At 48.6% G+C, this 11,907-nt stretch overlaps 6 protein-coding genes across 6 annotated transcripts; 4 read left to right on the top strand and 2 right to left on the bottom strand.

Annotated features, from left to right (window-relative positions):
• Positions 1 to 86: 86 nt before the first annotated feature.
• Positions 87 to 1,484, top strand: FIESC28_05697 (uncharacterized protein; the record flags this gene model as incomplete). Its single annotated transcript, XM_031159842.1, has 9 exons — positions 87 to 137; positions 184 to 213; positions 266 to 356; positions 416 to 457; positions 506 to 660; positions 713 to 750; positions 799 to 936; positions 980 to 1,399; positions 1,451 to 1,484. 9 exons carry the CDS (start codon positions 87 to 89, stop codon positions 1,482 to 1,484), a joined length of 999 nt encoding a protein of 332 aa, XP_031016157.1.
• Positions 1,485 to 1,697: 213 nt separating this feature from the next.
• On the top strand, positions 1,698 to 2,658 carry FIESC28_05696 (uncharacterized protein; the record flags this gene model as incomplete). The annotated part of the gene is made up of 2 exons (XM_031159841.1): positions 1,698 to 1,736; positions 1,783 to 2,658. 2 exons carry the CDS (start codon positions 1,698 to 1,700, stop codon positions 2,656 to 2,658), a joined length of 915 nt encoding a protein of 304 aa, XP_031016156.1.
• A 943-nt stretch (positions 2,659 to 3,601) lies between these two features.
• On the top strand, positions 3,602 to 8,137 carry FIESC28_05695 (uncharacterized protein; the record flags this gene model as incomplete). The annotated part of the gene is made up of 3 exons (XM_031159840.1): positions 3,602 to 3,985; positions 4,041 to 4,572; positions 4,620 to 8,137. The coding sequence occupies 3 exons, from the start codon at positions 3,602 to 3,604 to the stop codon at positions 8,135 to 8,137; spliced, it is 4,434 nt and encodes a 1,477-aa protein (XP_031016155.1).
• A 186-nt stretch (positions 8,138 to 8,323) lies between these two features.
• Positions 8,324 to 9,162, bottom strand: FIESC28_05694 (uncharacterized protein; the record flags this gene model as incomplete). The annotated part of the gene is made up of 2 exons (XM_031159839.1): positions 8,324 to 8,356; positions 8,413 to 9,162. 2 exons carry the CDS (start codon positions 9,160 to 9,162, stop codon positions 8,324 to 8,326), a joined length of 783 nt encoding a protein of 260 aa, XP_031016154.1.
• Positions 9,163 to 9,979: 817 nt separating this feature from the next.
• Positions 9,980 to 11,085, top strand: FIESC28_05693 (uncharacterized protein; the record flags this gene model as incomplete). The annotated part of the gene is made up of 5 exons (XM_031159838.1): positions 9,980 to 10,073; positions 10,127 to 10,147; positions 10,199 to 10,330; positions 10,385 to 10,532; positions 10,584 to 11,085. The coding sequence occupies 5 exons, from the start codon at positions 9,980 to 9,982 to the stop codon at positions 11,083 to 11,085; spliced, it is 897 nt and encodes a 298-aa protein (XP_031016153.1).
• Positions 11,086 to 11,245: 160 nt separating this feature from the next.
• On the bottom strand, positions 11,246 to 11,711 carry FIESC28_05692 (uncharacterized protein; the record flags this gene model as incomplete). The annotated part of the gene is made up of 3 exons (XM_031159837.1): positions 11,246 to 11,389; positions 11,441 to 11,629; positions 11,694 to 11,711. The coding sequence occupies 3 exons, from the start codon at positions 11,709 to 11,711 to the stop codon at positions 11,246 to 11,248; spliced, it is 351 nt and encodes a 116-aa protein (XP_031016152.1).
• Between the last annotated feature and the right edge of the window lie 196 nt (positions 11,712 to 11,907).

The raw sequence follows: 11,907 nt of genomic DNA, 5'->3' as shown, positions 1-11,907 counted from the left end.
CAACATATAAAGTGGTGAAGTTTCTGGCATGATTACTCTTCGAAAACTTCATTAGGAACTGACTTCTTTGAACATCTGTTTTAAAAATGGCTCAAACATACGAAGCTCCTCCGGCGGCCATTATCCCTGATGGGTCGGTATGTTGTCATCCTGCGAATTTGGAATATGATCTGACAAGCACAGGCTGATGATACTGATTCTTCTCTCGGAGAGGTAAGAATGTCACTCACTCCCCTAATTGTCTGTGGTGACTCATGGATTTCAGGACATTTCCTCGTCTACTGCAAGTATCTCGAGCTCAATCCTGAACTACCGTCGTGAGAATGGTAGAACGTACCATGCCTACAAGGATGGGAGTAAGGCAATCTCATATCTCGAATTTGAGTCCTCGTCATATACTAATGATGCGTACAAGAATACGTTCTTCCTAACGACGAGGCAGAGAACGAAAGACTAGGTAAGACATAATCTATTTATCAGAGCATACAAGCTGATTCTCTCACAGACCTCCAGCACAATCTCTTCCTTCTCACTCTCGACGACAAACTCGGCCTCGCTCCACCAAATGATCCCGATTCCAAAGTCAAACGTGTACTAGATGTCGGTACGGGTACGGGAATCTGGGCTGTTGACTACGCCGATGAACACCCTGAGGCTCAGGTACCTCGTCTCTTGAACTCCGAATTAATTGCTACTAAGATGAATCTCTCAGGTGATCGGTGTTGATCTATCTCCCATCCAGCCAGCTTTGTATGCTCCTAGCCTCTGATTTTATCCTTCCTGTACTAAAAAGATCAGCGTTCCTCCTAATCTCAGTTTCGTGATTGAAGATATCGAAGACGACTGGACCTATTCTCAACCATTCGACTACATACACAGCCGCTTCATGTCCTCTGCTCTTGCAAGCTGGACCGACTTCCTCACCAAATGCCACGCGTAAGTCTCCGATCACTAAACCGACCACTTCTAACTTCTCCAGCAATCTCGCACCAGGCGGCTACATGGAAATCCAAGAAGCAGACCTAAACATGAAATCCGACGACGATACCCTCCAGCCGGACAACATTATGCTCAAATCCCTACGTCTCCTAACAGAAGCTTCCATCAAGTTCGGCCGTCCGTACCAAGATATTCCCCCTCTCGCTGATATCATGAGAGAAGTTGGATTTGTAGATGTCGAGGTCAAGATGTTCAAATGGCCTATCAACGGATGGCCCAAGGACAAGAAGGCTAAGCTGTTGGGAGAGTGGTGTTATGTCAATATGGCTAGTGGGTTGGAGGCGTTCAGTATGGCTCCGATGACGAGAGCTCATGGATGGACGCCTGAGGAGGTTACTCTGTTCTTGGTTGATCAGAGAAAGGTAATGGCAGACAAGAATACTCATGCTTATTGGCCTATGTAAGTTTTCTTCGTGTATAACTTGCGAGTGAACATTATTAACATTGCTAGCTACTCTATTTATGGAAGGAAAGCATTGGAGTAGGACTTTGTATGACATTCTTGTACTCGATGTGTATAATCTTTCTATATTTCTATAGCATTTTCGATTGTAGTCTGGTATAAGTCGTTGCTAGTCTCATCTTAGCTGGCGGAATTCCGCCTGGTGGGGCGACCCGTCCATAAAGTCAACCCAATCGAGACAATCTCACCCAAAGAAACATTGACTTACACACATCACTACCACCACTAAAGCACAATGTCTACCACTCAAATTACTAAAGTCGCTATCTTTGGTGTAAGACACCCCGGCTCAAGTACCCTCTACTTACTAACGTTTCCAGGCCTCTGGCAACTTCGGCACACCTATCACTTCTGCTCTCATACAAGCTGGTTTCGATGTTACCATCATCACACGCACTGAATCTAAATCTACATTTCCGGACAACATCCCTGTTGTCAGAACAGAGTACAATCTCGAGTCTCTTACCAAGGCTTTGACTGGACAAGATGCAGCTATATGCGCCGTCGGACCGGCCGGTATTCCTCTCCAAGGAACTATGATCGACGCCGCTGAAGCAGCTGGTGTATCACGATTCATCGTAGCCGATTTCGGCTGGGGTCCCGACTTTGAAAGCTTTCCTGAGTTTGACCCAGTGCGTGCTCAACGAGCTGTTGGTTTCGAGCAGGCAGAGAAACATGCAGCTGCAAACCCAGGTTTCACTTGGACCAGCATTGCAACTGGCAACCCCATTGACTGGGCCCTCAAACGCTTTCCTACCATGGGTTTTGATATCAAGAACCAGTCCGCCATCATCTACGATGAAGGAAGGGAACATTTCACAGGGACTACACTACAAGGCATTGGACAGTCTGTAGTTGGCATTTTTCAGAACCCAGTCGAGACGGCGAACCGTACTGTCAAGGTCATGTCAATCAAGACTTGCCAGAACGACTTATTGGAGGCCTTTCGGAAAGGAACAGGAAAGGAATGGGGAATTGAGAGACGAACTACTCAGGAGCTCATTGATGGAGCAAGGCAGAAGAAGGAGAAGAGCGAGGGCGGGTGGATTCTGGATTTGGCTGTTGCTCAATTGTATAATGGGGCAAAGACGCCCTGTCTTGTTGCCCCGTCGTGGGAGGAGTCGGATTCTGGGTCGCTTGGTGTGAAGGAGGAGAATGCTGAGAGTCTTGTTGTCTCTGTTCTGGATAGTCTCTGAGATACAGAATGTTGAGGCGAGGGTGCGAGTACATCAATTTTCCAACATGTTATTTTAGTTTCGAAGCAGGAGAACGCCAATTGAAATGTCAAATCCGTCGACCAAAACACCAATATGTCCTCACGGGTGAGAGTAACGGCCCGAGCCGCCTGAAGGCTATGCTAGCGAATATATCCACTTGAGATGGATAGAAGTTGGGCAGCCTCGTAAACTCAACCCGGAACACAAATGTATAAAGAAGGCTTTATTCTATGACTCTTGTTTTTATTGCCTCTCAAAGGATGTAAACGAATAGATTACGTATAATTGTCAGCTGCCTAATCGTCAAAAGATCGACAACTAACGGCATTCCATCAAGGCTAAACCGTTGGTCACGTTGTCGCTACAGCCACCAACTGTGGGGGGGGATTTACAGGACGTGCGGTGAAACCCAACCCCTAATCAACTGAACGCCTCTCGTTATGACTACGACGTTTGGTGGCTTACGCAAATGCTATTAATCATATATGACCAGAATCTATTTACAATTACTACAGAAGTCCGAGTTGTGCTACTCAGCCTTTTTTGTTCGTAACCATCTTGTGCTGTGCGAAAAGCCCCATAGATCGCCCTACAGCCTTAACCAACAGAGGCATGGTATAAATGCAGTAAGCAATAAGTTACCGACCGAGTATGGAGTGCGACAGTCAAGCCAGTCCTGTTTATTTCCAACCAAATTACAGGGGTTTATTCTTCTATCTTCTTTGCTTCTGGAACTCGACTGATCATTTGCTCTGAGCTTCAGTCTCCACCAGTCAAAGAGTCACACCTAGCGTCAAGGCTGCCAGACATCACAGCCTAGTTTCTGAAACACCAAGTGTTTTTGTTAATAAACTCTACCTATTTCCCATCTTTTTCCTCTCTTCATCTATTTCTCATACACATCTGTGGACCGTCTATCATCATGGCGGTCCGCAAAGATAAAACCGCAGAAGCCCAATTCGCACAGATTCTCGACGACGCAAGCAAATTGTACTCAGACTCGTCCAAACGCACCCTCAAAGACTTCCTCAACCCGCCCATAAGTAACGTCAAAGACCTCATATCCCAAGTCGACAAGCAAAATGAGCAATTCGCAAAGTTTCGCGAGAAGCGTCAGTCTATCTTTAGCGCTCTTGCTGCCTGTCTTGACCCAGTAGAGACCATTGGGCAAATCGTGAGTGGCGCTGCAGCTGAGACCTTTGCGCCGGCCGAGGGCATCTTTGGAGCCGTTACGTATCTTATTAGTGCTGCGCGCGATGTTTCGTCTGCTTATGATACTATCGTCGAGCTGTTTGAGCTGTTGAAGGTGAGTGAAATATGAACCCCGCTTGTGAGGAGATCGTTACTAACGCAATGCCTAGGACTTTACTTCACGATTAGATGTCTACGTGCAATATCGCATGGGAAGTGCACTACGAAATAAAGTTGTTACAATTCTAGCACAGCTTTTTGAAGTTTTTGTCCTAGCAGCCAAAGAGATTCGTCGCGGTCGCTTCAAGGCGTACTTCAGAACCCTCTTTGGCAAAGGCACGCCCGTGCAGGAAGCACTGGACAATCTCAAGGCTCTCAACATTGGAGAAGAGAGACAGGTTCTTGCTGATACGTATGGAGGTGTGAGCAAGCTCAATGTCACGACGGAGAATATGCAGAGCAAGCTGGAGGAGATGAACCAGACCATGATGCAGATACGCTCAGAGGGACGGGAACGTACGATTGCGGCGCATCAGGACAAGCTGAAGGAGATACTCGATCCTTCGCCTTTTCCGGTGGACTTTTTTAATATGTTCAATAAGTCGAGAGCCGAGTCGACTGGAGACTGGATCTTGACAGATGGTGGATTCAGAGCGTGGATGGATAACAAGACCAACTTTCTCTGGATAACAGGCGCAGCAGGTATGTACTGTCGCTCAACTTACTGACAAACACTTACACTGGAACAGGTACCGGAAAGTCATATCTCACCACTCGTCTCATCTCATGGGGTTCAGAGAGAATCCCTCGCCTGGCATACTTCTACTTCCGCGACAACAACCCAGAAACCCGTTCAGTTCTCCAAGCTTTACGCGACGTCGCATACCAGCTCAGCGAAAGCGATCCTTTCTACGCAAAACAGCTCCTCAAAAACGTACACAGCATCGATGAGATTCGCACAATCCCCAGTGCATACCGCAAGCTCTTCGTCGAGCCCTTCCAGCAGGAAGCACAAGCGAAGACCATCTACATCTTCCTCGACGGTATTGACGAAGCGGACTCTGCAGGCGTGGAAGAATTACTCGAACAGATGGGCTCAGATGATGAATCTGTTCGAAGACCGAAACACGTCACTATCCAAGTTGCTCTTATTGGAAGGACATACTTGACTGAGACGGTGACATACACTCTCGATCCTGCTAATCGTGGCAGTCAAGTCATAACAACCCTCCACGTGACGCCCGATCGCAACGCAGAAGACGTAAAGCTCTACATAGAAGACAGCGTCTGGCATCTCCGCAACCTCAGCCGCACACCACCCGACTTCCGTCAAAAGATCATCGACGCGATGGTCAAACAAGCAGATGGGCTCTTCATCCTCGCCAAGTTTATGATCGAGGATATTAGCCGCAAGCGACACCCGCAGAGTATTCTTACAAGTCTGCAGTCATATCCCAAGGAGATTAACGGCATCATCGCGCAGACGCTCAAGAATCTTTCTGAAGCGCTGTATGAGGAACAGAAGAGGGATCTGCAGGAGATGCTACAATGGGCTGCGTGCGCGGAGGAAGTCTTGTCGCTGGAGCAATTGGAGGCTGTGCTGATCATGCGCTTTGGGGATCCGCCATTCCATCTTGAAGAGACGCTTCGAGGACAGTATGCGTGCTTTTTTGAGCTTGAGAGAGAGGATGGGTTGACGACAGATGATCTTATCCGTGAGCACGAAAAGCAGCAGCGCATTAAAAACGGTGATCTAGGATCTGGAAGACGTTCAAGTTCTGCGAGCAGACCAGGTTCTGGAAGAAGTGGAAGTCCAAAGAGTCCTACCATCTTTGGTCGTCAAACCGGGACTCCTGATCTTTCACGAAACCTTTCTCCTCTTCGACGCGCCAGTCCGACGCATGCATTAAGTCCTGTGCGAGGAAGTCCCGGTCGTGGTGTCAGTCCGGCAGCTAACTCTGACCTTTTCGATCCTATGAGCGACATGGACTTTCGTTCAAGCAAGACACATACTTGGATTACTTTCTTCCACTCTTCCATCAAAGGCTTCTTCAGCACAGAAAATTCCTCCAAGTACGGCTCGGGAATTGGCTTCGATCCCCTCGTCTCGCGAATCCATATTTTGAAGACCTGTCTCTCTATCTTCACCGACAAGTCTGCTTTCGAGAGACATCGCCTTGGACCTAGCGGTCGCGAGTCCATTAAGCAATATGCTGCTTGGTACTGGCAGGAACATTTAGCCGTGCTCGATCCCGCAACGGTCCCTGCGCCCGAGAAGAAGATTCTGGGCGAGTATGTGTACAAGATGCTAACTGACGATAACATCATTCTTGATTGGACACTCATGTACGAGAAGAATGACGAAGGTCTCGAGGTTCTTACAGACGCCAATATGAAGGGTCTTAAACGATGGATGGGCGATGCCGATGTCCTTGCCTCTTTGAACCCCGAAGCTCGTGAGTGGGCTAGCAAAAGCGTCAAGGAATCGCCCGGCATCTTCAAACCCATCGGCGACCTATACGCCCGCGCTTGGTTATCCGAAAAGTTCGAAAAATACATCCCAACACTCTTCTGCTTCAAGATCGTACAGTCAATTGCGTTTATGCAAGAGGGATACTCCTGGTCAGACTGCAACACACACTGGACCGAGATCCCCATCGACACTCGTCTCGTCAAAGCATCTGAGTGGGCGAAGATCCCAGAAAGTGCTCACTGGCACAGGAGATTTGGAAGCACGTACCTCACCAACGGTATGCACACCAAGGCGTTGGGACACTACGATAGGGCCCTTGTTCTCGATAATAACAGCGTCGAGACGCGCGGTCGCATTGCGTACTGTCTGTCGTGTGATGGTCGTTTCAAGGAAGCGCTAGAGCAAGCGCTTAAGTGTGAGACTATTGAGCGCGAGAGCATTGATAGTGGAAAGCTTGATGAGCAGGCTTTGAAGAGCTGTAAATGGCGCTTGTACAAGGATCACATCCTCATTGCGTGCTGCTACGAGGAACTCAACAAAGTCGACCAGGCACTCGAGTATTTTATCAAGTCCATTACAAGCGCCAAGGATGTCGGTCTCGATCGCAAGGAGTGCAAGGAGTACTTTGAGCCAGAGCTTGGATATCTTGAGCTCTTGGCTACAGAAAACCGTCATGAGGCTGTCATCAAGTTCCTCGAGCAAATGTCCGAGCAAGTCACCGACGCAGAGCAAAGTCGTACTCGTCTTGTAGACTTTCTGCTTGAGTTTCATAACAAACCTCTTGTTATCGACTGGATTCCCAAAGCTGCCAGCAAAGTCGGCGCGACAGAGTTCGTGTACGATCGGTTGCAGTTCACCATCGACGTCGCTACCGCAACACGCGATCCTCTCAAGGCGTTGTATCTGCGTCTAGCCCTCGGCGCGACATACACATACAGTCGAGACATTGAAGCTGCGCTCGATCTCTTCGAGGGTATAACACAACTCGGCTACCGCCCCCGAGGCAATGTTCCCACACGACAAGCTTACGCACTCGCATTCCAGAAACTCGCATCGCTATATAAAGAGCGCATTCTTCACGCAGGTCTCAGAACAAAGGAAGCGGACGAATGGCTTGAAGAGCTAGAGAAGATCAAACACAAGCAAAACCGACACCAGAACCATGATATGCCAATTGAAATGGTCGGATCAGATGTCAATATTGCGGCTATCTACATGATCCTCTTCAACCGCCTCCTCGGTCGAAACCCTTCCACAGACCGCGATCTCCGCGCTCTCATAAACGACAGTTTAGATATTCTATCGGACGACGATGTGTCAAACGACGAATACGCCCTTGATAACCTCCTCGGGCTCTTCATCGCAGCCGACGACATCGAAAACGCCGTGGCCCTTGCCCAATCCATGCGCAAAGTCGATCCCAAGATCCTCGCCTCCACACCCGAAGATTCACCCGTCCTTCAACGTCTGGACCCCAAACTCCCCGAAATTCAGACCATGCGCCAAAACTGCGCGCAGTGCCTAGACCTTATTCCTCCTTCGGATGAGTACTTTATCTGCGAGTTCTGTATGGAGACGTACGATACCAAGTGTATGTCTGTCATCAAGGGTGAGGGAAATAAGACGAGTGATCATAGGGATGATTTGATCTGTAGAAGTGATCATAAGTGGTTCAGTGTACCGCCGTTAAAGAGGGTTTTGCATAGAGGGGAGATTCTGCTTGGGAATGGGAAGGTTGCGAGTTTTGGGGAGTGGAAGGCTGGGTTAGAGCAGAAATGGGGACGCAAGAAGTAGAGCGATGGGTATGAGTATGAGATATGAATGAGGCATCTGGTGGAGTTTGTTTGGCATTTGTAAAGCATCGAATATTCAGCATCTTTAGATATGAGAATGCATAGATTTGTGATATCGTCAACTACCTGGCTTGAATTGACAATACTATCTATTTCCGCTACTCTTTCAAATCGTTGCATCATATCCTCAGGGGTGACCCCAAGCGTAATAGAACAGTATCTGTTGCCGCGACTGATGAACGCCATCTTGAATAGATTCCACAAGTATGGCGACACGTTGGGTGAAGGGACGTTCAGCTTCCAATAGCCCAGCATTGCCTTCATTGCAAGAGGATAAAGGAATTTCGCATCCATAATCTCGAAGTTTACCAAGCTGATATAGAGGCTGATCGTAGAAGAGCCAGGGTGTTCATTGCTGTCGATGGGCATGGGGCGGAAAAAGAATGAGCCAACGTACGTCAGCCCACACTTGTAAATAATCATGGCGAGAGCATCTCCCATAGTGGCGGCGAGACTTTCCAGGTCCAATCCGATCTCCTTCAAGCCTGCAAGAGAAACCGTCCATGTGGAACGACGCCCGGTAGAGCGGTATACTCCATGGTATTTTCGATTGCCGCGTACAAACTCGACACCAAGGACAGGGATCATCTCATGTTTCGCATGATCTTCAGTCGTTGCTGAGCACAGCTTAACAAAAGCTTCCTCGAGGACCCGGAGAATCGAGACATCATCCCAGGGATTGACGGCGTGATAAGTCTTTACTTTGACAGGTATGCCATAGGGGGATTGATAGTCGGCAAATGCATTGTAGAGCCTCGCTCTTTCTATTGCCTCCCGTCGGTCTTCCTCGCTCTGATTGTCCTTCGTGAATTTTGGGGTCATGATCTGGCTTCGATAGGGGTGTGCAGGCGCAACGTCTTCAAAGGTCATCCCCGGAGAAAGGAACTTTCTGACTATGTCTCGGGGCGGAACATCTGAGCTCAAGGCTTCAAGCTCTTTTCGAATGTAGAAATTCGCGGGCATCATTATGTGGAAAACAGTCAGAAAGCGTGCAGTCAGTAGATGGTTGGGAAGCGGTCGATGCCCTACGAGGAAATCCCCAGCCTTTAATATTAAACATTCAGTCAACAGCTATGCCCTCTTTCTTATCAAACAGCTATTGGCATTTCATTCAATGATTTACCATTGGAAAGTCTAGTTGGTGCGTACTTCATGTCTGCGGGAAGCGACAGGCCTGGTTTGGAAGAGTTGCCTATTCAAGACAGTTGGTGTAAGTGAGATTGGCCATCTGGCAACAATCACCTACCCTGCAAACAGCATGTACCTATGAGGGAAAGAGTAATCCTCACCGTCGGCAGGCTGCATTCTGATGTGGATGTCAACTTAATAAATATTATCATAGATTGATCTTAATACAGGGTAGAGTGAGGCATGTATCCATGGCTAAGTGCAGTGCTTTGGTCGGAGAAGTTGTCGTGGTTACATGCAACTCGCCTGGCGCTAGGTATGCTGCGCTGAGATTTTGACCGTTCCAAACGAGGTTAAATCTATTGACCGCCAAATAACAAAATCTCAAGCAATTAGGCCTTTCACTCAACATATGATTACTTCCTTCAATGAACTTTGTGACTGCGATTGCATGCATTCATTGCTGTAGCCTCCAATAGCCGACCTCTAACCGCCGTCGATCCGCTACCGAGCCCACTACAGTAACCGACCCCAAACTTTATAGCGACATCGGCGCACGTGTGAATCGAAACAGCAGTAAAAGTGACGAAATCCATTCAATCCCCCACGTCCATAAAAAAAGAGCTCCTGTTCAACCACCAAAAGTCAATGCAAAATGGCGTCGACAGCGCAGCCAGCAGAAAAGAAGAAGCAGCCCAGCCCTCTGCGATCCGTCATCGCTGGTTCAACGGCTGGTGCCATTGAGATTGGTACGCAGAACACTCACGCGACTCTGAAGCTGGGAGACTAACTTGAGGTTTAGCTATCACTTATCCTGCCGAATGTACGTTTGCCGAGATACCGTTGGAATAGGCTGGGACTGATTAGAGCGCAGTCGCAAAGACCAGGTCACAGTTGAACAGACGGTTAGCCGAGGGTCAGAAGCTCCCTTGGCCTCCGTTCGGAAAGCAGTGGTATGCTGGATGCACCACTCTGATCATTGGCAACGCAGCTAAGGCTGGAATCCGTATGCCATTTCCCGAGTTTACATCGCAAGGGCAAAGCGGCTAACTGAGGATAGGATTCGTGGCATTTGATCAGTACAAGGCGCTGCTGGCTGACGAGAATGGCAAGCTCTCTGGACCTCGAACGGTCATTGCTGGTTTCGGTGCTGGAGTAACAGAGTCATTGCTCGCCGTTACTCCCACCGAGAGCATCAAGACCACACTGTAAGTCAAGTCCAACCCAATCACTTCGCAAACCAAGCTTACCCGCCATAGCATCGACGACCGCAAATCTGCCAAACCTCGATTGCGCGGGTTCCTACACGCCGTCCCCATCATCGCTCGCGAGCGCGGTCTCCGAGGCTTTTTCCAAGGCTTCGTCCCCACGACTGCCCGACAAGCTGCCAACAGCGCAACCCGTTTCACCGCCTACACCTTCTTCAAGCAAATGGCCGAGTCGTACACAGCACCAGGCGAGAAGCTTGGCGTCGTGGGAACATTCGGAATTGGTGGTCTGGCCGGTTTGATCACCGTGTACGTCACCCAGCCGCTCGACACTATCAAGACGAGAATGCAGAGTATCGAGGCGCACAAGACATACGGAAACAGCTTCAAGTGTGCGACAACTATCTTCAAGCAGGAGGGTGTCTTGACCTTCTGGAGCGGAGCGCTACCCCGATTGGCGAGATTGATTGTTTCAGGAGGATTGGTCTTTACGGCGTATGAGCAGATTCAGGTGTGGTTCACCAAGATAGATCCAGAGGAGAAGTACATCTAAAACATGCTGGTATATAAATGTTCAAAAGGCGTTGGAGAGCGGGCAATATAATGGGGGAATCGCTTTTTTGATACAATGTACAAGTACAATTTACATATACACGTTAGATGCCAACATTATCCTTCCGTAGTTTTGTCCGGCATTTCGTTTATCGTCATCTTTACTGGAACCGAATCATACCCGACAACCTCTTACCCAATCTCTCAAACCATGATCTCTTCGGCGCCTCGTCAATCTCCCTTACTAGATCCGCAAAGTATGTAGGCTGACTCTTTGGCTCTAGCAATCGACCCTTAAGCTTGAACTGTACAAATATTAGCTTCCGTCATGGCTTGTATGACATCGTCGCACGTACTCGATCGTGGTATCGGTCCTGGGCAAGGAACTGCAGCGCCCGCGCCTTGAGAAGCTCCTCGCGCTCCATGGAGGGCTTATAGTTCTGGAATCGCTCGGTAATGGCCTTGCCTAGGACATCTTGGAGTTGGTGATCGGGTCGTAGAGCCTGCTTGGGCCAGCGCGCAAAGACGTCTGAGTAAATCTTTTGCTACAAAAAGCACAAATATTAGCTCTCTGGTAGTTTGGGCATATTGACGGCAGTAACTACTTACAGATAATGATCGAGACATTGTGAATTGAGGCTGTTGTAGTTGCTAGAATTAACCTCTCTGCCACAGAATATCTCGACGTCAACCATCAGAGAAATTCCATACGACAGTGTCTCATTACAGTGCCGATCGCTATTGAGACTGTCATTGAAATGCATCTGATTGGGTCATGCGTGAATTGCCTCAGGCCACCACGAGACCCTTGAAAATGGAAGCC

Source organism: Fusarium coffeatum, assembly GCF_003316985.1.
Source record: "Fusarium coffeatum strain FIESC_28 chromosome Unknown BRIP53273_contig_122, whole genome shotgun sequence".
Lineage (NCBI taxonomy): Eukaryota > Fungi > Ascomycota > Sordariomycetes > Hypocreales > Nectriaceae > Fusarium > Fusarium coffeatum.
The sequence above is the reverse complement of the archived record's forward strand: the minus strand, read 5'-3'. Positions and strand labels throughout refer to the sequence as shown.